The sequence below is a fragment of the Poecilia mexicana genome, unplaced genomic scaffold (genome assembly GCF_051168715.1).
Source record: "Poecilia mexicana isolate PSO_F unplaced genomic scaffold, ASM5116871v1 scaffold_17, whole genome shotgun sequence".
Lineage (NCBI taxonomy): Eukaryota > Metazoa > Chordata > Actinopteri > Cyprinodontiformes > Poeciliidae > Poecilia > Poecilia mexicana.
Window position 1 is genome coordinate 24,486,893 of NW_028263386.1, and position 27,654 is coordinate 24,514,546.

Consider the following 27,654-nt stretch of genomic DNA (forward strand, 5'->3'; position numbering starts at 1 on the left):
TGCAAATTCCATCTTCACGGAATGTAAACAAAAATGTGAGTCAGATTTTAGTGATTGTAGGATTTCGCTTTTGTAGTTGTTAAAAGACAGAGGAATTTCTCCCGATAAGCGTTGGATTCTGGCATTCGCTTTGGTTGTTGTTACCCAGAATGCCCTGCACTTTAGTTTGCTTCCTGCTTTTAGAGTGGTCTCCAGTCTACTTGGCGTTCACATAAGCATTCAAACCGCACCAGAGTTCACTGTGATCCAACTGAGACCAAGGTTTTTAGGCGGACTAGAGTTTGCATTTTTGGTCAGCAGCAGAGTTCGATTGCACGTTCACACCTTCCCAAACAAACTGGGCTTCCTGGGCAAATGAAAAAGAGTTTGACCGAAGTGGACTAAACAGAGCTTCAGTAAATGCACCCTTAGTCTCATCTGATGAAAGCACACAGCTGACATTTATGGCATAACTTCAGCTCCTAGTAATACGGTATGTTTATGCGTTATTGCTGTCAAAAGAACCGTGTCTGCTAGCATAGGTAGACACCAGCCAGCCCACGCTAGCTACCAGTCTATCCAATGCTAACAGTAGCTTATTTGTGCCAGTCGGTGACCAGTCACCTGCCTCTCCAAAGCTAACACACGTGAGTAGCCTCCATCTCATTTGCTAGTGCTGGCCACTCAGTTACTGGTTCCTGTCCATCATGCATCAGAAGCCATATTTAGTGTGTCTGACTAATTTATAGAAATAAAAATGTGGTTAAAACTAAATAAATGTCACTTTTATAAGGATTGTGTGGAGTTAAAGTAAAAACAAAAAGGCAAATAAAAAAAATTACTCCTTTCTTTAATAAAAAAATGCATCTGTAAATTCGGCAGCATAAACTTTGTTTCCATCAATGGCAAAAACAGAAACAATAAAGAGCAACATTACAGGAGTCTTTCAGATCAACACAAAATCCAGAGGAGAGAAACAGCAGAATGAAGAGAAAAGACTGAATAAAAATAAGGTTCAACAGAAACAAAAAAAAAATCTACAGAGAGATAAACATCTAAATTGGACGGGAAAAAAAAAGATCACAAGGTTAACTTCAGTCCTAAAAAACAAAAACTACAGCAGCTCGTTGTGAAGACAAACAGCACATGAACAGGTAACATGTTACCTGAGAGACAGAGTCCAAACCAGAGGTTCAGCACATCACTGATGTTCTCCTCTGCAGGATCATCCTGTAACACTGGAAACAGTCGGTTTGTCAGAACCAGTCCGTACAGAAAATGGTCGGATGTTCCTGTAGGTTAGCTTATCGGAGACGCCAAGCAGCCCCGAGCGTCGGCCATCTTCCCAATGATCATAGAGGTGAGTGGGTTGAACGCAAACCGTGTGACCCCTTACATGCTGCTTCTTCCAGGTCATTTAAAAGGACAGTTTAGATTTTTTTTAAATGAGGTTCAGAACAGAGAAATGGTTGATAACAGGAAACATATTCGGTACTAGAGCTGGCTAACCCGCTACACTCTCATGAGACTGTCCCCGTTTTGTCAGTCTAACAAGATCTGTGTTGCTAAAGTTAAATTACATAATTTAGCCTCTCCAAGCCGTTAGCCTTAGGGAGGATTTAAGCAGTTTTCTATAAACTTATTGTGTCAACAAGTAGATAAACCATTGCTGATAACTGTAAAAAAAAAAAAAAAAAAAAAATCTAAACTCTAAAATACGTAAGGTTTTTTCCATAAAGACTCTGAACAGTTCGGCCTAAGTAAAGCTGCAGGGTGTAACTTTAATAATATATATATATATATATATATATATATTAAAACTATCACCATGTTGTGATATTATACGAGATCGATAATTTGAGGGAAAAAAAATAAAATGAGCTCCTCCGCTGTCTCCCAGTGCCAACTGGAAACAACCAATCATAGCCAGGAAGCGGGTCTTAGCACTGTCAATCAGGAATGTGTACGCACCATTCATCCTCCTTTCCACTCCTACCCACCCCCTGCTATCTGCTAAGCTACAGCTCTTTCCTGATAACAGAGAATGTTGTGAATGCTAGGGCTAGTTAGCATAGCCACCGACGAAGGTGGCTGTGTCTTCCTGGGATGGCAAGTCGTTTCTCCGCAAATAAGAAGCAAATACACAAGCACAATACACAGCCCTAAGACCCTCCCCTTGGCTCTGATTGGTTGTTTTTGAGATGGGCATTTCTTCACACTGCTGCAGCAGCTCAATTCTTCCACAGATCATCCATCTCATATCACGCCATCACAACAGTGACAGTTTTAACAAATATGTAAAAACATTTTTTTATAAAAAGTTACACACTGCAGCTTAAAAGGTTAGAAGTGGTGATTTAGCTGTAAATAACTCTCCATGTAGAACAAATCTAGGAGGCTGAAGCTCACAGCTAGTCTGGGACGGGACGGTTTTATGAACCCTTAAACCACTGTCATGTTTGCAAAAGACCCTCTCCTACCCCCTACAGGAAATGGAGGTCGGAGGCAGTGCGCCATCAATAATCTTCCTACGTGAAGTAAAAGTGAAGCGGCGTAAAAAAGCAAAGATTTATATGAAGAGTTCAAATAAATGTTTTAATTTTTCCGCACCACTTTACTTCTCTATCAGATAGTTAATCCGACCAGAAACGCTCTACAACTCGTGTTCGTCTCCCTTTTCCATAAAGCAAGGTCATTGGCAGCGCAACGTCTCCTAACCTCCATTTCCTCAAGAAAATAACAACCGACTTCTGCGTGAATGCGACTGTAGCGCTATGGTCCATAAAACATTTGCATAAACCGCTATGGCATATTTTGAGTTGGTTTACAACGGCAGAAGCCCACTTTGGCCTCGCTCCCTCTCAGACTCGTCGTTTGCTTCATCCTCCAATCAAAAAACCTGAGGCTAAATAAAGGAACCTTTTAAAAGAACCTCAACTCAAAAATCCTGAAACATCCATTTAAATTTTAACAATTTTCCCCCGCAGTTCCAACTTATTCAGTGCATCTGCAATACTCCTTTTGCAATGATAATACAGAGTGAAAAAAAAAAACTTCCCCCCACAGTGAGTCCGACTTTGTCCTGCCAGTTGGAAATGATCGCCGTCGTAAAGCTGCTGACTGAAAGCATCGCAGGGCCGCCAGGAAGTGATGGTTATGGAGCAAAAAAAATTTCACTCTGTCCGCCGTTATTAGCTGCCAACGCGGTCCGGGAGCGCGTGCAGAAAACTGCACAGGCTGAGGTTTTTGGCTGATGCATGGGAGTCCTCTCAGGGCGAAGTGCTTACGGGGAGGAAACCAGGACCCGCTGTACCTGGAGGTTGGTAATATTCCACACAATGTGTGGCTTTCACTGGCTTTTTTTTTTTGTTAAGGGAAGATGCAAAATAAAATATATTATATACAATCTTTTCTTTAAAAAAAATTATATTACGTTCTTTCCTCCCCATAAAGAGTATTCATAGTTTTTAAACATCATCTTCGTGCTTGTTTGGCTTTTTCTCTTCCTCCCCAACATCTATTCATTACTTTCCATGAGGTTTTATTAGTTTCTATAAGCACTTCCTTCTTCAAACTATAAAGTCAAAGTTTTTTTTTTCATTATTTGTAACCATGTTCCCTCCCTTCCTCCCTCCACCTCACACTCTCAAGCGTTCAGCAGCATAACGCTCAACAAACATCTCCTTTAAAACAGAAACAGAAATATTTCCTCCGCAATCGTTCCCCACCAGCCAATTAACCACTTCATTGTGCTTTTCTTCTAAATAACTCTCCAGAACCAAGTGGTGATCCAGCTGCCAGCAGATGAGCTTCACCTATAACGAAACGCATGCCTGTGGTTTGGGGTTTTGTGCAGACTCTGCGTTCTGAGAACATTATTCCGTCTTTTTTTGTTATTTTTTTCCTTTCTGTAAACCGTTTTAGCTCAGAGTGCCGTCTTTCTGTCTGGGACCGTTCCTTCCTCCCCGGCCTGCCAAGACGGTCAGATTCAAGGTCTTTGTAACTAAGTGCAACAATTACATGAACCGTCCACATGAAAAAGTCAAACAGTGACTCGGATGCTGTTGTTTTCCGTTCCAGTGTCTGTGATTGTGACCGACGGGTTCATATCGAAGTTCGCCGGTTTGTGCTTCTCATCTTCTGTTCTCGACTGAAGTCGACGGCAATCGGCTGAAGATGAGAGTCCAGTCAAAACTCACCGCCTTCGGTCATCATCTGCAAATATAAAGAAGCTTAAGATTAGATTGAGGACGTTATGAGATGAAATGCAGACTTTCATATGGTTTTCTAGGATATTTCTCAGTTCTGAAGCTCCAAATTTGACCACAAACCTCACTTATTGAGAATTTAACAGACAGACCAACTCAAAACAGTGAAAAGACGTGATGTGAAAATAAAAATACATTATTATTATTATTAATCCGTTTTGTGTCGATTACATCTGAAAGTCCACCGGTCTTGCGCATCTACAGAGTGAAATCTATTCTACTTTCTAAAAACAGCTCAGATTGAACGGAGAGCATCCGAATAGTAATTTTCAAGTCTTGTCAGTTTTTCAATTTGTATTCAAGTCTGGACTTTGACTGGACCATTCTAACACGTAAATGTGCTTTGATCCAACCCAGTTGCTCCAGCTCTAGTCCTCAGGTGTCGGCCGTGCTCCTTCTTCTTCATGACGCTCTTTATTCTCCGAAATGCGTCTGACACCTTCATAGTACAGCTTTGTACTGATCAGGCGACTCCTGAAGGCAAATAATTTTATTTTGGGGTATCAGCGGATAATACAAATGTATGCTCCACTTTTATTTCTGAAAAAAAAAAAAAAAAAAAAAAAAAAATCAGATAAAGACCTGATCAAATATATCGAAGTTTGTGGTTTGAAGGTGAACGAGTTGAAGGGAGCGTGAAAAGTTTTGCTACGAGCGTCACATATATAGATGCAACTCACTTGCCTATATTAAAACAAAAAATGCTTATTTACCTGAAGATATTTGCAACAGCTGTGATATAAAGAGGAGAGGAGAAGCGTTTGGGTGTGAGGAGGAAACTGTGTGCACTCTCTGAAATCAGAGGCTTTACATTTATCATTGTACACATCCCGCTTTTTTTTTTTTATGGGCTCCGGGGTTTTAATGAACGTCTCTAGACAATAGATTCTCACTTTTTACGTCGATCAATACCGACCGATTCACTGACGATTGAAACAGATCTGCTGCCTGCAGAGAGGCCAATGAAGATGATTTGTTTAAACGGTAAGCAGTCACTGCTGAGCTTTTCCTTTGGAGGGTTTGGTTTGCCTAGTCATCCAGCCATCGTTAAGCTGATCTTTGTTTAGTGATGTGTTATTTTTTGTTGCATTAAGTCGATGCGCCTAAAGCATAAAAACAATCAGTGCCTTGAAGACGTATTCTGGCACCTTAAAGCACAAACCTCAGTGTATCTGATTGGGATTTTATGTGATGGGACAACCTATAATTATGAAGAGAAAGGAAAACGTTCCCAAATCACCAACCAATTGTCTTCATAAGGCAAGTAATTAGCGCAGCGTCCACTGGTGTGTAATTTCATCTTGGTATAAAAGCAGCTGTTCTACGAAGGCCTGAGAGGCTTTTTTAGAGAGCGTTTATGACCAAACAACATGAAGAAAAAAGAACACAGCAGACGGGTCAGGGAGAAACGTAGCAGAGCAGGGAAATTTAAAGGAGAGTTGGTTCATTAGCTTAAACGTTTAACTTAAACTTCTAACTTTGAACGTCTAAAAATGAAAAGGGTAAAGGACAACTTAATCTGACTGGCAGGGAGATTACAAAAATAAATTCACTTGGTGGAAACATACCTATTTTGGAAAAAAAAAAAAAAAGAAACCAAAACAAGGTTTTCGATAAATGTCTGTGCTATCAAAATAGATTTATTTGCAAAACTGCAATGGAAACACTTTTTCGTATCACATGAGTCTCATGACCAACAGCTGGATGTCACTACCGACAGTAAGTGGTAGGAAGATGATTAATTTTTGTTTTGTTTTTTTCACCCACAGATCTCTCACAGCATCGTACAGTTAATAAATAGCTGTGTCATTTGAACGTGTTGAATCCATGGCCTTATGTAAATTCACCGACTACAACTTTCCCAAAACGCCGCATTTGTAGCCGCTCCCAAAGGGTTTGTTGCGTCAACGCCCGAGTCAGATGCCAACGTCTCCTCTGAACGCTGATAGATGATGAGCGCTAGTGTCACTGCTAAATTATGAATATTTTTCATGTAACTGTTTACTTCTGCCATAATTTAATGACTTGTGACGTGTGGTTTTAATTTAATTTCTCATTTAATGTGAAATAGTTTTTTTCTTGACAAAAACACAAAGATTTGGGCACTTTTGTAATGGAAATGAATCTACTGTTAGTCTCTAGACATGTTTGAGTTTTTGTCAAATTTTCAGTTATACTTCACTTCGTCTGTGGTTGTGACGATGTTATGTGAAAAATTCAAGGTGTATAAATACTTTTGCAAGACGTCGTATGCAGGTTAAGTGGACAGAAACCCGGTGGTGCTGTGAGCCTCTGCAGTCCGTGGTGCACTAATCTGCTCTGCGGCGCAGCGGAGGCTTCGCGCCCGTCGCCATGCATCACTGTAATTGGCCCCGTTGTTTCAAAGTAATGAGACCAATGATGAGTGAGTTTATTAGCAACCGCATCCTCCCCGTTTATGCTGGATCTGTTGAAACTCTGTATCGCAGCCTAAAACACACACTCGGAAGGACACACTCCTCACAGTGCAGTTAAACCAGCTAAAAAATATATAAAAACACACTTTACATTTTCTTTTGCAGAAAGAAGACAGAGAATGTTTTCAGTGTGGCAGCCAAATGTGACACTCGGTCTCATTAACAAAGCACAGCGGTCATAGAAACATTGCATCATGCTGGTGCCAGACAGAGAAAACTTGCAGCTGGAATACTCAAAGAGAAGCTCCAGCAGTTCAGCAAAGGAGTACGGCTCAATAGTACGTTTTAACGGGTGTGTCAGCAGGAAGAACTGGGTCAGAAGTGACTGACATCAATTTCCAGAAACAATGAATAAATATTCAAACGGCACTGCCATCACAGATGCCATGTTAAATCTGTGATACATGTATGTAGATTGGATGCTCATGTATAAATTAAATAAAAAGGAAGTCTCACTTTTGACTTAAAATGTCTAGTTAAAAAAAAAAGTAAATTGAAAACCACACCTTTGTCTTGTTATGGATCCATAATCTTCTAATATCTGAGTGCTGGCCTGCTCCAGGTTCCAGTCACACATCTCCAGCAGCTTTACACACTCAGACCTGTTCCTCAGACCCAAGCAGAACAATTGCTCCACCTGCAGAAAGACACATCACACATCAAGCCATTTTTAGGCAAAAAAAAAAAAATCAGTCTCTCTTTTTCACAGATTTATCGTAAGCAAACGCATCAGAATAAATCGGAGCACTCAATTTCTCCTTAGTAAAAGTGGCCACAATAATACTAAGCTAGGAAACTTTCTATAAACAAACAGCTTTCAAGTGTTTCAGGAACTCATGATCAGTCATGGAACCTTTTTTTTTTTAAAAAAAAAAACAACAAAATCTTAGAAAGGTGGACTGTGGGCACCGACATTGGCGTCGGTGAAGTCTGTGCTGTTGCACCATGTTAGCATTGAGATGCTATTTTAGGTTTGAATTGCTTCGCTGATAAGCTAACTCCACACAATGATACATTTTTTCCAGCGTCCCATCAGATAATATTCTGAAGCAAAAATGAACCCCCAACGGGCCTAGAGAAGCAGCTTTGTCATCCATTACTGCTTGTACGTGTCGTTTGTGTGGCAGGTTTATGGGCGTACCAGAAACACGCAAATACAAAGGTTCCACTCAGAACTATTATATGTAAAATAATACATAAAAGAATTGTGATTACTTGCACTAAAAGGTTTAACCCATTAAAATCTAAGTAATTAGTCAAAATTATCGCATTGAAGTCCCCCACATGGTAAAAATATATGCAATGTTTTTTTCCTCTTCACTGTCTCACATTTAGTCATACTAAACTCTGAAGTGGACTGAAAGCCTAATCAAAGAGGAAGAAGTCGATCAGTAGAAAACTGGTTTTACTGATAACTACATTCTCATACCATCTTCATTAGATCGTTTGCTTTTGTTCCAAGGTTGATGCACACAATTTGCATTAAAACACATTTATCTCTGGGGAAATGACGCCATCTCCTCCTCAACCGTGTGATGGCTAAACATCCCCAGACTAATTCCCAGACTACAAAAATTCAGTTTATGTACAATTTATCATAAGATAAATTGTAAATAAATAGAATTTTTATAGAGCATTTTTAGCCATACAGACCACAAAAAGCTATTTGCACTGACACACAGTAATACACTGAGCAATGTATATATTAATTGTTGCATTCTAATTGTCTGAAAGAACAAACATAACACCTTCAGACGTTTGGAAATTGATCACAAGGATAAACAGACCCGTCCTCTTCATTATATGTTGTGATAATGAATTTTTTCATGATTTTACAAAAGAAAAGCAGTGTGTTTTAGGTTTTGTCTTAAAATACATCCACTTTACTTAATTTTGCAAATGATTATTTTGGTAATCTTAACTGACTAAAATGTTTTAAAAATCTTTTTTCCTTATCTGACAGTAAGGAAAAAAGTATTTATAGTTGATGTAAATATCTTTTTTATTCTGGTTGTCTGTGGAGACAGTGTCCTGATTTTTCTCCAAGGACCAACAAAGCTGACATTATATATGAACATATAATACACAAATAATTTTTTTTATTAGATAAGGTTATTACAAAAAATCCACTCAAGTCCTGAACCAAATTACACTGACCCGTCGACCACAATGGGAAAATGTTCCAATATCGTCAATAGTCACTGGAAAACTACAGCAAATGATTCAGCAGCGTGTAAAACCGAGCTTAGTTGCTGCAATAAACTGAAGTCATAATTTCCTGCAAGTATGATCAATCTCTCACAACCCTGTGGAGGAAAATTGCCCTCTTCTAAATAACATCACTTCAGTTCATTAAGGTGTGCAAACATTTATTTATGCAGAGGTCTGTTATAGTCCCACCATGACTTTTCCATCAGGAGGGTCTCTGTACACAGTTTGCCTCTTATCCTGCATTTCAATTAGAGGAAGCAAAATATGAACGCTAATGCACACACACACTAGTTTGTATTTTTAAACTTGTAAATCTTCATTGGCTTCCATTCATTACATTCATCCATCCATAACTATTTGTGCCTAACCTCAAGTTAATCCACACTAACTCTAACCCAGGGGTGGGCAATCCTGGTCCTCGAAGGCTGGTGTCCCGCAACTTTTAGATGTCTCTCTGGTCCAACACTCTTGACAGCTGAATCACCTCCTAAATGCAGTCAAGTTCTCCAGAGTCCTGCTAACAACCTCATTATTTGACTCAGGTGTGTTGAAGTAAAGACATCTAAAAGTTGCAGGAGACCGGCCCTTGAGGCCTGGAGTTGCCCACCCCTGTTCTAACCTGAATCCTAAAAATGGGGTTCACTACATTAGGGCCCCATTTTGTCCCCATAAACCCTTTTGATGTTGAGATCAGTGGGTTTATGGGGACAAAATGGGGCCCCCATAAACCCAATTGATCCCCATGAACCTTATCAAAGTTTACATACAGACACATACACACGCACGCATGCACGCACACACCACCGTTACTTTTTACTGTCATTGTGTTTTCTGTGAAACGACCTATTGTGAAGCAAACACTTCCTCTAGAAACGGAGTCTTGGCTGAGACCTATTAAATCTTTCATTGACAGTATTTGTGTGAAAATGACTACCAGCTGTTCTTCAACATTCTTAGGGTGAAGATTGTCCTTGTTTCTTCTCCTGAGAACCAACAGTAACACATCATCACAATGATGTTGATGCTCATATCTTTTCCCAGAGGAAGACAGCTCTTCTAAGAAAGTTTTGGATTCTTTTAACTTTATTTTATTTCCAGGGTTTTCCTTAGCAAGCCATCAAAATCTGCCATTGTTGCTGTGCTATTGTTCTCTGAGCAGATGGTCCTTAAGGCTCCTATTTCTGATGGTGATACACACCAACAATTTTGTTGTCTCACACACACAAACACAAGCCTTGAACCAATCATAACACAGGACATGTCTGGACCTGCCTTTCTCATTACAAACATGACGAAAGTTGGAAATATTGCCCTGGGAAAGCAGGGATCGATAAATGATTAAGAGGGCAACAGCAGCAAGAAAAACAGAAACCCAAAGAGGGGAAAAGTAAAAAGGCTAATGAGTTCAACACCATTTTATCAATAGATGAAAGCAAAAGAAAACCTAAACTTACTTTGAACGTTTTATCAGTTAATCAACTGGATTGTTATTTTTAATACCAACATTTCACAATCTTTTTGACACAAGATTCAGTAGTGGAAAATAATTATGATAACTCAATGGAGATCCACTGAGAAAGTGGATGCTAACTAGAATCAGATCTTGAGTTTGATCTGCAGCAGCCGGAAAGTCCAAATTCAACATACGTTCACTGCTATCAGGTCACACTAGAAACACTCTTCAGGGTGGATGTCATTACTGTATGAAGAATACATACAGTGCTGCAGCTAAGAATTGCTTTATTAATCACTTAATCTCAAGATTAATTGGATAAAAAAAATCAGCCATCTCTCCAGATATTTCATGTTACCACTTAAGTCTTTGTGATAAAATATTAGAAATATATTAAAACATCTGGATAAACAATTCAGTTCGTTTCTTTTTAAATAGATTTTTATACTCACTAAAATGAAGTGACAAAACACTTCCTTTGTGTATGCTTCAGTTGTATCAAGGATGGATCTGCAGCTAAAACAAATATTTCCATCCAGTCAATCAATACAGTGTTGGGCTAATCTTCTGACTAATTTTTGGACTACCCAATTAGTAAAAAAAATAGCTGGTTCAAACAGAATTTAAACCAGGGAAAACCAAACTATGTGACTTCAGGAGATCTGAGCTAAACATATTTCCAATTATCTAGTATGTCTTTGGCTCATTAATGGTGCAAAGAGCCAGAGAGAGCAAGACTTCAGCAGACAACAAAAAGGATGAACATATTTCAGAAAAGCTTGCTGCATCTTGTTGAGATTTCAATATCAACCTCTGATCTTAAACAAGCTGACGTACAACAAGTATTATAGAAACCCGAGTGAAGGCTGGGATCTACAACGCAAAGTTTTTACAATGCAGGGTGCTAACTGCACTACTAGCTAAAGACAGAAAATGTCACTTCCATAATCATTTCTAAGTTTTACATCAGAGTGAGCCATTATATTGTGATTAGTGCAAGTCCATCACTAAACAGTTACAGAGAGCAGCACAGATGCAGGATTGTTCCATGCAGTGAATCATATGCTCTCACCTTTAGGTAATGCACAGCCTTCTGGACATCCCAGCTGTTGTTCTGGAGGGCGGCTTGACACTCTGCTATAGTCACACCGTGAACAGCCTCCTGCACCTGAAATTGCACAACAGCAGCTTGACATAAGTGAAATCTCCATCTACAACACACACCAATTCCAAACTGCTTTTCTTAAATATCTCAGAGAAAGATTGTTTTATATAAACACCATAATCACATCTCCTGGTGATGAAATCATCTGTATTGACTTCAATCAATATTTTAAACAAATGTTAAACCCAACAACTGACTTGCTTTTCGCTTCACCCTCTGATGTGAGATTTGAGTGTTTCCATTGATTAGGGAGAAGTCCCACACCTCCCACTAAACTAACCCACATCAGTCTGAAGTCTCGTAATCATTTCAGCTCAATCAAACTAAACCAAACTTCAAAGAAATACTGACGGTGCTGTGTTATGGGGAGCAGAAAGCTTGCAGCAATTCCACACATGATTACCACCAAAAACAAAAAAATATCAATTGGTTAACTATCTAGTGCATGTCAGTGTCTCCCATTGATCTGCTGTGCGTTTTAAGCATGGTGCTAAAATCTCATTGCACTGCTGTTGTGATTGGCCAAACATCTCTGTATCTGCCAGATCAATGGAAAGCTTTCAGCGTTTCCAACTGCCTCCAGAATAAAGAAAATCAATTCATGGCTATTCATTTATCAGGATCAACTAAGAGGACACATCAATGCGGCTCTTTGTACACAAAGTACTAAAAAAAAATAAAGACATGCAAGTCTGGGACGATTACAGATATGAAAGCATATCAAAGTTTTAAATGGTTATAGATTTAAAATACCCTAAAGAACCCTCCCATCACACTCATTAAGAAAACACAGTCTGAAAACTGCAGTTTGTCTGTTAAGCAGCTAACTGCGGGCTTTATCGGAGTAGATAGCCTGACTAATTACCCAGCTACTTTGAGTTTATTTTACTCCTAGTTTATTTTACACGCCATGACTTTCTCTCTATGAGATCCATTTTTTTATAAGCAAAGGAAAAATCCAGCAGCCCTCTTTATCTAGCTGACCAACAGTGAACGGTTGAGAAAGAGACAGTGTTGTGCTAATCTGTACTTCAGTCGCTTTGGGACTTTGTTTCATGTCTCCCTTTGAAATTATTAAAACATTGAGATGCGACTTTTTATAAAAACTTTTCCTTTGGAGATCCATAATTTTACCTTGATACCAACATTTTCCTACTGCCAGGCATTTATGATTTCAATACTTATAAGTAGATATCAAATTTCACAATGAATCCATGTTGCTCACAGCATTAGTTTAATTTAGGGGGTACCAATTAATTGATTAATCGATTCCTGACATAATCAACTAATTCTTTAATTGATTAATCATTAACTAGAGGGTACATACTTCACAATGGGCCAATTGTTGAAAAAAATATTTTCAGAGCAGTAATTAGGCTAAATTGTACAAAAAATACATACATTGTACATTTAGATAAAAAAAAACTTTTGTCTGTAAATATGCTCTATACAGAACTCCTCATGAGGCAGATATTAGCTTTACCTGGTTCAAATTCTGTAAAGAAATTTCTTAAGGACCTTTTGCAGCTGTCCTTTATCTTTTATTACAAAGGAATCCTATATTATTGCACTTTAAGCAAAAAATTACAATTTAAAAAAGGAATTTAAATATTTGTATTTTATAAAATAAGCTGTTTAAATTAAAAAATCTGCTGAATTTGATCATTTCTTTATCTGATTAATCAATGAATCATCAGAATAATCGGTAGAATATTTGATTACTAAACTAATTGTCTATTGCAGCCCTACTTCCATTAATCAATGTTTGATTATTTTTTACAGCAGTAGCAATAACTAGAAAATTCCGCAGAAATTTTAAGGGGCATGCCAAAGTGTGCCCGTCGGTTTTTAATCAAGCGTTCTGATGCAAAAAATTAGCATTAATGCTAAAGAAAGCTTCAATGTAGTCAATAACCTGTGGTGAGTCAGAAACATGTTGACTAAACTGCACCTGTACCATTCAGTATGTTGAAATTAATGCATAAGCCAAAATGCTAATATTAGCGTGAAGACTAATATTCATGTAGGATGTTAGGATGTTAGGATGTGCACTGCCTTGCTGCGCAAGGCAGTGCACTAGTGGGGGCAGTAAAATGCTAAAGTTTGTGCTAATGTTGTGCACAATCTTGTGCTAATGTTAATGAACTGCCTTGCTGCGCAAGGCAGTTCACTATCCTGAGGAAAAAAAATGCGAAAAAAGCTTAATATTATTGCAACGCCTAGGGCGTTGCACTAGCATGAGAGGAGTGCAGCAACTCTTTGAAGCAGTTAGTTTTTCTGATCAAAGCGGCTTACTGTTCAGCATCCATAAGAGCAATCCGAAAACTTTTTGAAGCATATAAGAGGGCAATTTCTTGTCTCCGATGGAACCGCGATTTAAATCTGTAGTTCTCTCTGCACTAACCTGAGAGAAAAACATAATAAAGGCCTGAGAGGAATAGTCAGGCTTTTATTTTGAAATTTTCAGTAAGCTTCATTTTAAATGGCCACACTAATCCCATGTCTAACAGTGGTTGGGTTAAACCAGTTCATATATAATGCCCAGAACATTCTGCCCTGTCTGTAGTTATAACATTCTGCTCACCTTCTTTCTGTAATAAGTCAGAGTTCCACCATTATGTACTTCTTAACTGCCAGCTCAGCCCTCCTTTGTAATGATTGAGGGTTCCACCATGTTGACCTTCCGACCTTCTGCTCAGGCCTCTGTAGTAAAGTGTTCCATCGTGTTTAGAACTACAAAGATGGTGTTTTTGTAGTCCTAAGGAGCAGTTTGGCTTTTGTCTGTGTTCTGTTGCTATAGTGATCAAGCCTCCCCCTGTGTTTCTCCAGACAGGGGGAGAAACAATTCTATGTGTTTGAGCCAGCCAGTTTCACTCCAAAAAGCTGTCCGAACAACTCCTTTCCATTCGGGAACCGTGATACGTATTCGAAAACCGTTTGAAGCGTATGAGAGGGCTATTTGTCGTCTCATTTAGTACCGCGATTCATATCTGTAGCTCATTCACAGTAATTGCAGTGATGAGAGAAAAATGGTGTGCGCTGAGCTCAGAACTTTTTGCAGAAATGTATGTAAAAAGAGCAATTACATGATGTAAAAATTGTCAAGGCTTTTATTTTGAAAATTTTCAATAAGCTTCATTTGAAATTGCCACACTAATTTCATGTGTAATAGTGATCAGGTTAAATCAGTTATATAATGCTCAAAGCACAAGTTGTTTATAATACCAGCCAACTCCTCCTCTGTAATAACTGAGTGTTCCGCCATGTTGTAGTTCTGACATGCTGCTCAGGCCTCTGTTTTAACTGAGTCTTGGCCATAGATAGAACTACAGTTATGGCAGTTATGGCTGCTGGTTTGTAGTCCAAACCAGCAGATTTGCCTTTCTCTGGATTCTGTTGCTATAGCGATTGGCCCTCAGCCAACTGCTGTGTGTGTGAGACAGAAAGCTGGGGAAGGATTTCAATCTTTGAGACAACCATGAAATGCTAATGTTAATGAACTGCCTTGCTGCGCAAGGCAGTTCACTATCCTGAGAAAAAAAACATAAAAAAAAGATTTTCATTTTTGCATCGCCTACGGCGATGCACTTTTGTCAGTGCAATTTTCAGAGTTTTATTTTGAAACTTTCAGTAAACTTAATTTTCATAACCACACTAATCCAATGTGTAACAGTGGTTTGGTTAATCCACCTGTATAATGCCCAAAACAGGAAGTAGTTCTAACTGCCAGCTCAGCCCTCCTCTGTAATCATTGAGTGTTCCGCCATGTTGTAGTTCTGACCTTCTGCTCTGCCCTCAGTATTAAAGTGTTCCGCCATATTTAGAACTACAGAGTCTTTGTAGTCCAAACCCCAGCAGTTCTCCCTCTCTGCATTCTGTTGCTATAGTGATGAAAGTGCCCTGTGTGTGTCAGACTTATCTATCTTTATGAGACACCCAGTCAGTTTTAATGGAAAAAGCAGTCCGAACGACTGCTTCCCGTTCGGGTTCCGTAAGTCCGATCTAAAAACCGTTTGAAGCATATGAGAGGGCTATTTCTCATCTCATCTATTACCGCGATTCATATCTGTAGCTCAATCACAGTAATTGCAGTGATGAGAGAAAAATGGTGTGCGCTGAGCTCAGAGATTTTTCAGAAATGTATGTAAAACACTGGGGAGGAACGTCAGTTATCCTGTCCCAAAACTTTGCTCTGAAGCACCTGGACAGAAAACCGTAAGCCCTAGGGAAATTTTGAAAACATTTTACCAGAGCAGGCATTCGTATCAATGTCATGACCGACTTTCATACCAATAGAGCAATTTTTGCACCCATGAGAGCAATTTCAAAATTATTTTGGGGTCAAAATTCCACTCTTTTTCTCACTCTAAAAAGCGGCAGTTGGTTTCAGTTACACTCTAAGGTTTCGGCAGTTGGAAATTTCGCTCGTTTTTCGCTTTTTACGTCGCCGTCGTAACTCCGATCCCCAATAAAAGTAATAGCTCCAATGCCGGGATCGAGACACACGTTTTGATACCACTTTTGTGGGTGGGCACGCAGCGGTACGAGCCGCATTAACGGTAATGGAAGAAGTTGTTATAATAATAATAATATCCAGGCGTTCTATTGGGTGTAGAACAATAGGTGCCTGCCATGCAATGCATGGAGGCAGTGACTGACCTGCTTCGCAGGTCAGTCACTGCTCTCCTTATGCATTGCTAATGGCATGCCCCAATTACAGTTTTTATACATTAAAAAAAGCAGCTATATCACACCATATATTTTTGTGTCAATGTCATGATATTTTAATCTCAATCATTATTTGGTTCTTAATCGTTTGAACATGAACTTATACAAAAGACGCAAATTAACAGTTACACAACTGGAAAGTAAAACTTCTCATTTTTAACTTAAAATGCAAACTGTCCATAGTTTCTCTTTTTGTAGCATATTATAATATCCTAATAATTACAATCTGCTATACATTATATCCATATTATGTCTAACAAAGGCAAGACAAACAAACCCTCTAATAAATATGCTATGTTCATCACTTTTAATTAGTGCCTCTAAAACTGACCATGTATCTTCTCTAGTGTGGCATCAGAGGCCAGTGTTCAGAGCTATTGATGAGAGAAACAAGAACAGATGGTTATCTGGTTGAGGTCAGCACCTTAGCCTGGCTTTACAACAATTAATCACAGGGAACATTAATCTGGACATAAGGTCTGCTATAAAAAGCACAAAAACTCTCCCAGTGCAGCAGCTTCTCATCAATCACAGAGAAGCTCTGGAAGAAAAAAGCCTAATGAAATATTATATTAGCATCATGTGCTGGTTAAAGACAAGACGGTAAAACGGGGATCTTATAATCCGAGCATACCATTTGGACTCTGTCCAGAGAGTTCCCTCCGTCTTCCGTCCGGCTGCAGGAAGAATTCACTGTCGGACCTGTCAGCCCGTCTGAACACACGCGAGGGAGACTAACTGATGTCTTCATCCCTGACCGCTGTGCGCTCATGCCAAAGTTGTTATTGCAGGAGAAGTTAGCCTTCAGCTCTCCCGGCTGGATGAGTCCCTGAACTGTCTGGGCGGTGACCACCATGGGTCTCACAGTGGCCGTGTTGGCGTGCCGTGCGTGCCTGTCCTCAGCGCTGCCGCCGCCCGGGAGGTTCTCAGCCTCTCTGAAGAAACGTTCGAAGCGGTCGAGGTACGGCGGCCTCTCTGGCAGGAGGTAATAGTGCGTGTTGCTGACTTTCTGCCCATCTCGGACGATGGGCAGGATGCAGGGACCTCTGTTGGCGTTGTCCCTACCCTGGGCTTGGATCACTTTGGGGGCGGCATATTTGGGGTCCGAAGCAAAGCTGTGTGTTGTCGGCATGGGTTTGCCGGGAGAGGTGGAGAGGTAGGAGCTATAGGCGTGTGAGGCCTGGTGGGTGGAGGGGCTGACAGAGCAGATCCTCTGGTGCAGGGAGCCCACCACCGCACAGTTGGGGCTTGGCGTCCGGGAGTTGGGCTGGGACAGAGGGTCTCTGGGCGGGATCTGAGGCGGTCGTTCCAGGGTTGTGCCCGAAATGCCGTATGTGGGGTCCGACAGCATCGGGGAAACGGAAAGGTCCCTCGACCAGCGAGCAGACGTGTAGTCTCCCCGTTTTATTGGGCGAGGGGGGATTGGAACACGTGGGGGGATCTGAGGTTTGTCCTCATTGGTGGAGAGACGCTGCTGATCCTCCTGGGCGTTCTGAGTAGGACAAGAGGCTGAGATTTGGGTCCACTGACCGACCCCGCCTGTTGGGACGTTGAGCTTCCTCATGCACTCCTGCTGAAGTTCCTGGAAAATCTCTGCGGATTGGGAGAAGGACGGGGAGGCAGCATGGTTGTGCTTGCCGGGAAGGAAAAGGTTGTCCTCCAGAACCGGTCTTTCTGGATCCTTTGAGACGACACCGTCGCTTTCAGTCATCTGTCCTGAGGAGAGAGCTCCGTCTACGCCGTGGACAGCAGACTGATCGTGTTCCAGCTGCTGCTCTGAGCTGGTGATGGAGCTCACCTTTGAGAAGAAAGGAGGTCGGAAGTTACCAACCAGAATTTTCAACCAAATCAAAGTTTCATCTGATAAAGTTTGGAATAAATAGATCATCACGTCTTCCTGGATTTGACGATTTTGTTTTGCTATTTTTCATAATTGTTTGCTTTATAGCTTCTCCATCCACTGCGGTGCCATGGTTATGGGTGAAACTGTGGCTTAAATGTGAGGATGAACTCCTTGTATGGCTTCAACTAATGATCATTTTAATATTCAATTATTCTATTGATTATTCTGATTAATTGATTGATTCCATTTTAAAAAATGGCATATTTTAAAGATTTTTTATTAAGTCTCTTAAGCCTTTCGTATATAGCGTTGCAAATACTATTTATAAATTATAAAAAGATGCAAACAAACAAGTAATCTGATTACTTTTTCAAATAAAGAAATGAAGTGTCTATTGCCTAAAATGCGTAAAACCGTAGTGCTCCTCTAGTGACTGAACCTGGTGAAGTTAAACTATGGTAATTGAGGTGATTTGACTAAAACATATTTTACATTAAAAAATTTTAATCATAAATGCAAATATATAGAGAGAGACATTCTGTATAGCTTTGTTTTCATTACTGCTCTGAGTATGTTATTTAACCAAATAGTCTTTTTTCAGTCAATATACTCCAGTTAATTATAAATTGATTACTAAATTAGTTGACAAATAAATTGATTAATTATAATTAATCTGATTAATCGTTCCTAATCCTTGCAACTAAAATTTTACTCAGTTTAGCTTCAGAATCTTTAGCAAACTTTGTTAAAACTGCAATTTTTAACGATTGCAAGATCTGCAATCGTGTCCACTCAACGCCAAATGATCTCCCCGATTCTGGTGCCTCTTCTGATTACATCGGCCGAGAAATAAACAAAGCGAAGTGAAATCCTTTGGTGAAATCCTGCAGTGAAAATCCATACTTCATTAGCCAGCTATATTTTTCTAGTACATTTATTGGTGGAGAAACACACCAGTGGAGAACACCTTTAAAAGGTTTACACAAACTTTCCTTGCTTCTTGGATTCACTGAAGTTACTCTGGTTCAACTTGCCTCCATGTCGTCTTCATCTTGGGCTACGTCGTCATAGGCCGGCGGAGGCGGTAACGGCCGGGCGTCCCAGTCTACCACCGGCGTGGGGTGGAGGGGCCGTGGCAGCCACTTGGACGGACTTTGAGGTGGGGTTTTGTCCAGGATGTTGCCCACTTGCAGCGCTAGCTTTGTCAGCACTGGATTTTGGTTTTCCACCACAGGGGAAGGAGAGAAATCCTCCCCGAAGTCAATGAGGGACACGTCGCTGCTCGGGGTGTGGGCTGAACTTGAGGTCCGGCCACTCTGCTTGTTGGCAGAGACCCATGCAGCGGGTTTAAGCTTCAGACCTTTGAGCGAACCGGTTTTCCTAAGAGATAATCTCCTGAGCGCTGCAGAGGTGGAATCCTCGTCTTCAGTTACCGGATCGTAGCATGGTTCTGGAGATGAAAACAGATTCCACTCATTAACGGACAATGTTTCAGTATAAGTAACCGTGACGACCACTTAGAGATCATCTGACACCAAAAACAAACAAAAAAATGATATAAACAGAAAAACGTTCCAGTTAAAGCACAAAAAGAATGATGGATACAGATAGAGAGATGAAGAATGATTTTAAGGAAGAAAAACTGTTAGGGGGACAGAACCACTGCAAACACAGCAAAGGAGAGAAGAAAAGAAAAGTGTGAAATGTACCTTTGAGAAGTGGAGCAAAGAGGGAACAGAGAAGACAGGAACAGTGGCTAAGAAGCTGCTGAGAGAAACCAGACTTACTCTTGATTAACACGGCTGGCTGAGGAGGCCGGGGGGGAGGCTCCTCTGCAAAAATAAATAAAAACAGAGCCGCAAAGAGAAAACAGAGGGAGGAAAAGTAGCAGCAGAGACATAAATAAAAAACGCAAAGGTCAGAAAGCATACTGAGGATTCTTTCTAAATTTTAGGTCAGAAGAAAGCAAGCAAAAAATATTTGGAGTACCAAAACATCTCAATTTAATCCTACAAAATGTTGTTTTAAAGTGAAATCTGATCACTATTGGAACTCACCATAATCCTAATTTTATTATGGGGGTTTTATGTGATAGGCCATCAAAAAATAGGACATAATTGTTAAGTGGAAGGAAAATGATACATGCTTTTTTAAATAATTTGTTTTTTAAAGAGAAAAATAGGCCTTGCTGTTGTGTTTAGAGCCCCATTCTGCAGCCAGCAGCTTTCAAGTTTCCAATGTAGCGACAAGAATTCGCCAGTGTAATTTAATCAAACTACAAATCCAATTGTTCCGTTTAAAAACAAGGTTCAGCCAGAAAACAGAATAAAACAAGTATAAAACAATATGCCCACTACAATTTTCATATTTGATTTGTAAACATTTCCTTTCACCTCATAATTCTGATGTCATTTGTGTGACTCAATCACATAAAAACCCCCCCAAAGAAAATACAGAGGTTTGTGGTCGTGATCAGATGTGAAAAAAGATACCTTTGCAAAGTTGCGTTTGTGGTAGAATATATTAACACTTTTTATGATTGGTTAAACCTTTCTTTGTGTGACTTTAACCCACTTTTGGTTCGTCCCGGCAGCTGTGTGGGCCGAGCGGCACTGAGGTCCACTCCCAGAACATCAGGAGGATCCATGGGGTTCCCCAAGTACAGGCTGAAAGAAAGACAAGGACAGACTAACCATCACTGTCAACATGCTGACTTTATTCCAATCAGCAGCAGCAATTATTATATTATAATGTAGGAGTGCCCTCTGCTGGATAGAAGTCAGATTTTTATTCCCAACATCTCACAGAATGAGACATTTTTAAGAACTTTTACATTCAAAAAGTAACTTATTTCAGCTGAAAGCTGCTTCTTACTCGTCGATCCTGTCCGGGAAGCCCCAGCAGCGGTGCGGGTTGGTGTCTCCGTGACCCGTGTGGATGAAGCTGTTCTTCAGAGGCCTGCTGATGTCGTGCGCCGACAGCCCCGCGACAGACGTCACCACGTTCCTGGGGAACTGCCCCACCTTCAGGGTGCGCTTGTTTTGCCCTCGCCACCAGTAATTCTCCGCCCTGAAATGTGCGAGTGAGTCAGTGAACCGCGACCAAACGCTCCCCGTCCCCCGCAGTCCGAGTCACCGTCACCCACCTCCCCTCTATGATGGTGATGACGTCGTTGACTTTGATGTGAAGTTTGTCGAGCTCATCGAAGTCCTGCAGAGCGCACATGTCGGTAGGCATGGTCTGAAAGAGAGACGCACACAAAAAGGCACTTAAAGGGGCAGTGTTGTGTGTTTTTCCAAGCACATAGTTTCATTTTATAGCACAATAAAGTAACTTTATGTTTAGCTGTTATAAAAAAAAATTAACATCTTTGAAATTGAGACTCTGTTGCTTTAAAAATTCCTGCTCTTTCTGAAACTTCACCTTCAGGAAGTCTTCACAACGTGGCTCCTCTATTAACCCTTTAACAACATTTTACACCAGCATTTCACTGAGAAGTAGTTTGTATAATTAGGTCAGCAGATGGACAGTTCCACCAGGTGTTTGCCAATTATTGATGGCTAGTCTGAAGGAGCTGAATGGGGGAGGGCTGCTCTGTGAGTCAGAAGCTAAGAAGTCTGGAAACTGTAGCCAAGTGGAGGAGCTTCATCCACCCAGGTGTTTGGCACAGCTGAGTGAGGTTGGAGATTAAAGGATTTCTTAAACATGCATCACACAATCAAGGCAACACTCTAGAGCGTTTATATCTCACACTTGATATTATATATATATACATGTATAAAATATTCCAGGAAGTGACAGAAATGACAAAACAAAATGGTAGGATTTGAGAAAAAACATATGATACACCAGATTTTTGAAGCCTAGCAATATGTACTTAAGCAAACAAATGTGCTTACTTTGTGTATTTCAGGTGACATTTCCACATTTCTTGAGCTACTGTATGACGTAATCCTTCACCGCAATCCCTTCGTACTCTTGAAAAGCTTTCTATGACCACTAGATGGAGCTCATGGTTCACTTGAACCAGTGGGAAGTGGCCAGGCCTCCACGCTCCAAAGGTGTTGAGATTAGCATCTCATCACACTTAAATATGTGAGTGTGACGTCTTACCTCCAGCAGGAACTCCCTCAGGGCAACAAAAGTGGGTCGATCCCCTGGTTTCTGAGCCCAACACTGCAGCATGACATTATAGATGTCCTGGGGACAGTCCTCCGGCTTTGGAAGCCTTTCGCCTTCTTTATCGATCTTGTGGAGAATCTTAATTTTTAAATTCACACACACAAAAAAACGCAAGATGACAGTAAACATGAGTCCTTTGTCTCAGATGTTGTGAGGTGAGTAGTTTCAGCTCCTACCTGGCTGCCGTTCAGGCCCAGCCACGGCTCCTGGCCGTGCGTGAACATCTCCCAGAGAGTGACGCCAAACATCCAGGTGTCCGTAGCGTGGGAGAACGTTCTCGTCTTCAGGCTCTCAGGAGCACACCTGCAACAGGACAGGCAGGAAACTGAAGCCGTTCTCCACTGTGTACTCAGTACCAGCCACACTTACTGACCCTCCGGTAAAGACGTTTGAAATAAAGTCTTAAAAAGTATTTCAATTTGATTGCAGTAACATCATCCCATGGTTAACAGAAAATGAAAAGTAAAATATTACATGAGAGCAAAATAATAATAATAAAGCCATCACCCTCATGGTTTTGGTTATCCATGTTGCACCTTTTCATACCATGGTTTTCCCCTCCACTCACCTTTTTATGAGCGTTTTATAACTTCTTCTTTTTTTAATATAATATTCAAATTTTTCTGTGATAATTTTTGGGTTTTCAATGTTTCTAAGTCATATTCATCAAAATTACAAGAAATAGAAGCTTGAAATATTTTACTTTATGTGTACTAACTCTGTATATAAAACTTTCACTTTCTGAAATTAATCAAATATTTCATTTCTTCACAAGGTTTACATCTTGCTGTTGCCCTATATGTAATCCCAGTTTCTGTGGACAATTCTCAACAAGTCATTTTTGCGATTTCTATAAATTATATAAAACTGAATGTTTCCCAATCTACAATGTATTAGTTTAAATCCTTCACCCACCAAGCAAAGGGAACCTTGCGATGCTCCTGCATCACATAGTGCTCATCGTTGTTAGGCAGCGCCCTCATCAGGCCAAAGTCCCCGATCTTCACTCTGTTAGCTGAGGAGAGCAGAATATTCCTGAACAAAGAAGAGGGTGCAGTTAGCAGTGATTAGTGTTTCTAATTTTCCTTTACATGGGTAGCGTCCCTGTCTTTGCCTTACCTCGCCGCCAGGTCCCTGTGGATGAACCGTCTCTGCTCCAGGTAAGCCATGCCGCTCGCTACCTGAACGGCGTACTGACACAGAGTGTGGATCAGCACTGGGCCCTGAGGATGAACGCATCGCAGACGATCCAGAAGAGAACCCAGAGGAGCCAGCTCAGTCACCTGACAGGAAGGACAGCAAAGAGTACTGAAGACCAACTCTGAGATGCAAATTACAAATAAGTATTTTAATTTTTGTTATAGGCACGTTGCAGCGTGACGTCACATGCATAAGATCGTCAGCGAGCAAAAAACAGTTCACATAATATGATTACCAGGGGTTTTAGCTGTCAACATAATGAGCTAAATCTTAAATGTACGCCTGACATATGAAGAGATTTAGTGCTTTGCTGATTATTGTTAACACTATAAAATGTGATTCCGTTTTACATAGTTATATAGTTGCCACAGGTCAGTGAAAAGCTTTAATAAAAAAAATACCAAAGGAGAGGGAAGTAGGTCAGTTATGCTAGCTTGACTTTGACAACCTTAACATGTAGATGTGCTGCAGAATTCGATGTGTCCTAGTTCAATCCACACATTTAGTCTGACAGATCATCAGCAGAGCAGGTGTTTAAATTAGCTAATCAACCACCGATCACTTATTAATAATCGGCAAATAAAACATCAAGCTTGAAAACATAAAACTGGTAACAGACTGAATGTTCTGTACTTTGTGTGGGAAATGCTTGTGTGTTTTTTGGTGTCGTGGAGGTGTCTGTTCGTTGCTATGGCAACAGGTCTGTGTAGCCTAGATGACAAAAGATGGGGGAAAAAAGGAATACAAGTGTTTTTGAGTTGCTCAGTTTTTTTTTCTGTGTTATTTTCCCTTTGCTGTGGCACACTGCACTAAATTAATAACACCTACATCTGCAGGTTTCATTTTGTTAATGGGATTGTTCAACCGTAGCGGCGCGGCTACGGATGGAAAGTAAAAGAATTGTCTTTTTGCCCTCCAGGTATGTGCAAAATTTCCAGATGTAAAACAATAACATGCAACGTATCTATGAAGAACTGTTGCGTGTTTGAGTCTGCGCCCCCACCATCTTCATGGGATGTGTGAGCACCACGCCGTAGAGGCGGATGAGGTTCTGATGGTCCAGGGAGTGCATGGCGTTGACCTCGCAGATGAAATCCTCCAGAGCATCCGGCTGACTGAGGACATCCGTCTTCAGGCACTTTACTGCCACGTTCACCTGGAGGATCAACAGATTTATGGCTGATTTTTTTTCCCCCTCCACCATGCCGTGAAAATTTCACTTAATTCCTGAGAAACGGACTAAATGAATCGAAACGTCTTCTCACCACGCTCCCTCCAGGCGTCAGCCACTCCCCTCTCTTCACGACGCCAAACGAGCCGTCGCCGAGCTTCTCGAACAGCGTCAGGTCCTTCTCTGGGATGAGGCAGGTGAGGGCCAGCTGTTGGCCGTCCAGTGGGCTGCCGCCGCCGCCGCCATGTAGCTGAGTGTCCTGCACGCCGTCGCCCAGACAGAGGGGAGGCGTGAGGGACAGTTTGCGGAACGAAGAGGCCAGCTGTCCCTGCTGGGGGAATTCGCCCTCTATCCGCTTCCCGCTGAACACCTGGAACGAAAAACAAATATTTTCTCTTCTACAAAAGCTACAACTTCAAAGTAAAAACACAGATTAAATCACCAAAATCAACAGTGATAACACTAACCCTCATGGTGACCCCCAAAAATATTCAAACCACTTTTTGTCACAAAATTAATTGAAGTTTTCTGTAACTGACCACTAAAACTGGACCACCACACTTTGTAAAACTTCATTTTGCTACATTTACAGCCGTGAGTCTTTTGGAGTATGTTTATACCAACTTTTATAGGTTTTCCCTGTAGCTCCATACAGAATTGGGTAGTTGTGTTATTCAAGTAGCTTTTTTGGGGAAAAAAATACTTTTAGGAGTATTTTTACTACATTGAGCTTTTTTACTCTAACTTGTGCAACTTTATTATGAAGTATCGCTACTCTTAGTTCACACATTTTACTGAAGTATCTATTCACTGTGAGAAACTTCACTGAATGAAGAACAAACACGTTTTAACCAAAAATTCACTAGACACACACCTGCAGTTTTTGTTAAAGTTTCATGAGTTTTATATTGAAAGAAACGGATTGGGAAAAATGTTGCCTGTTTTTGTCATTTCATTTTGGTCTTTAAAATACTAAAAATTTCCATGTACATTTATATCACAGCAAACTCAATTAATTATTCAAAGTAGTTTAAAAAGTTTTATCCAAGAGAGTAAGTACATGTTTAAGAAGTCCTCAAATCAGACTTTCAGTGACCGATTTCCACTGTTCCATAAAGACCAGATATTTGGAGCACATGTTAGAAAATCGCTGTGTTGACAAACTCTCCCACTTGAGCTGAGGATCTCTGCAGCTCCTCCAGAGACACAGTTCCTCTACTCGGGTCTTTCAAATTTGCTGGGCGACCTTTGTCTTGGTGGGTTTGCAACTGTCCGAAACTCTATTTTTCTACTGATTGGATTGAACAAAGCTCTGTGTGATTGGGTTACGGTTTCATAACCACACTTTACACATTTTTATTGGCGGAAAACACTGAAAGCCAAAGTATGATTATCCTTTCATTTAACAAATACGCCCTACATTGTAGTCTTTGTGGTTCACCACATGTGAAAATGTCCAAGTGTCATGTAAACTTTTGTACCTTTCTGAGTCGCTGACATTATGTTGGTTCAAGTTATGAGCTCATTATAATCACAAGGATATAGAGTGGACTCTTGAATGGACCCACTGTACCAAACACGTACAACTGTCTGGATGTAACACGCAGCCGTTGGCGTTCTCAACAAAACCAGACATGACATAATGTGGCAGACCTTTTTAAAAACACCACCACCCTGTGGTCATGGTGTGGTCAGTCGGTTTCAAATGGGAGGCTGGGCATTCATAAGATTCTAGCAGCACACACACACAGACACACGCACAGACACACGCACGCACAGACACACACACACACGCGCGCACGCGTACTCAGAAAGCATGCTGAGGAAGCAGATGACTCCCTTTGGATGGTGCCAGAGGCGGAAACAGACAGGTGTAATTATAGATCCTATGACTCCACTGCCAACAAGCACTCCTATTTGTTTACCACAGTTTTCCTGGAGGACTTAAGTTAGCATGTTGACTTTTTAAGAGTCTTGTCTTTTAGGTAATCCATTTATGCAGCATTTCTCAGAGAAAACCTGCTGAGTGGTAGGGGGTGCTGGGTTGGTACACCATGGTTGTGTGTTAAAAAAAATGTTAAAAGTTCACCAAAAATTATTTGACTACATAATTATATGTTATCAGAAGACATGATTAACAATACTTAAACACTAACTATAGCATCTTAACAAAAGGCAAACACAATGAAATGCAATTGAAAAACATTTTTTGACACCTCAGTCACATCCTAATGAATTAATCAGCCTTAAAACAAGCTATGTAGTGCATATAATGCTCACATTCAAAAGTAAATAAATTAAAAGAAATATTACCAAAAAATGGACAATGAGTCAGCATATTAATATACTTAACTAAATATTTTCAGGGTACAAAGCTCAAGTATTTTTTATATTAAACGATACTCAGCCAGGTGTGGCGACAAGTAAAGCCTGAGGGCCCGCCAGGCTTATGATAAATATTTGCCTCAACTTTAAGAGTAAGCGCCACAGAGGCTTTCTCTTTAAGAAGGCTCATCCTTCTCATTTGCAGCGTACCATCACAGCACAAACTAGAGTAATGAAAAGCGTTCCTGCATTTGGTGAATGGATTATTGACCGTCACCTTGCTCATCCAGGTTTTCCGCTTGGCCTTCCTCCTCTTCACGGCCTCCCAAAGACGTCTCTGGCCTGAATCCATGAGAAAAAGTGAAACACAGCGGTAAGTTAGTAAGCTGAAATTTTACAATGATACAGAGGATAAACTTGTAGAATAAAGCAAAAGGTAAAATCTTTAAGAGATGATTAAAGGAGTGGGCAGATGGAAGGTTTGCGAGTGCCTATAAGAGCAAAAGAAGTGGGATTTAATTAGTCTGAAGTAGCTCTGTGAAGGGAGGCCCAGAGGGACTTCAGTAAGTGGATTCAGAATACGATTGCTGTGATCTCTTACACACACACAGACACACACACACGCACACACGCACACACACACACACACGCACCACACAGACAAAAGCTTCAG

General features: G+C 40.6%; 1 protein-coding gene across 4 annotated transcripts in view; it reads right to left on the reverse strand.

Annotated features, from left to right (window-relative positions):
- Positions 1-810: 810 nt before the first annotated feature.
- The window catches only part of tnk2b (tyrosine kinase, non-receptor, 2b), a 54,544-nt gene continuing 27,700 nt past the window's right edge, over positions 811-27,654 (reverse strand). For 3 of the 4 annotated variants that reach the window (XM_088014420.1, XM_088014421.1, XM_014967539.2), the window contains 16 exons: positions 27,259-27,323; positions 24,751-25,026; positions 24,489-24,641; positions 23,405-23,568; positions 23,201-23,320; positions 22,462-22,588; positions 22,217-22,363; positions 21,249-21,343; positions 20,978-21,172; positions 20,678-20,769; positions 19,891-19,935; positions 19,138-19,553; positions 16,895-18,058; positions 11,440-11,535; positions 7,210-7,340; positions 811-4,194 (listed from right to left, as the gene is read on the reverse strand). In XM_088014420.1, coding sequence (XP_087870546.1) covers positions 4,191-4,194; positions 7,210-7,340; positions 11,440-11,535; positions 16,895-18,058; positions 19,138-19,553; positions 19,891-19,935; positions 20,678-20,769; positions 20,978-21,172; positions 21,249-21,343; positions 22,217-22,363; positions 22,462-22,588; positions 23,201-23,320; positions 23,405-23,568; positions 24,489-24,641; positions 24,751-25,026; positions 27,259-27,323 — 3,290 coding nt within the window. In that variant the 3' untranslated portion in view covers positions 811-4,190. The remainder of the gene's footprint in view (positions 4,195-7,209; positions 7,341-11,439; positions 11,536-16,894; positions 18,059-19,137; positions 19,554-19,890; positions 19,936-20,677; positions 20,770-20,977; positions 21,173-21,248; positions 21,344-22,216; positions 22,364-22,461; positions 22,589-23,200; positions 23,321-23,404; positions 23,569-24,488; positions 24,642-24,750; positions 25,027-27,258; positions 27,324-27,654) is intronic. The other variant, XM_088014422.1, reaches the window with a different exon arrangement.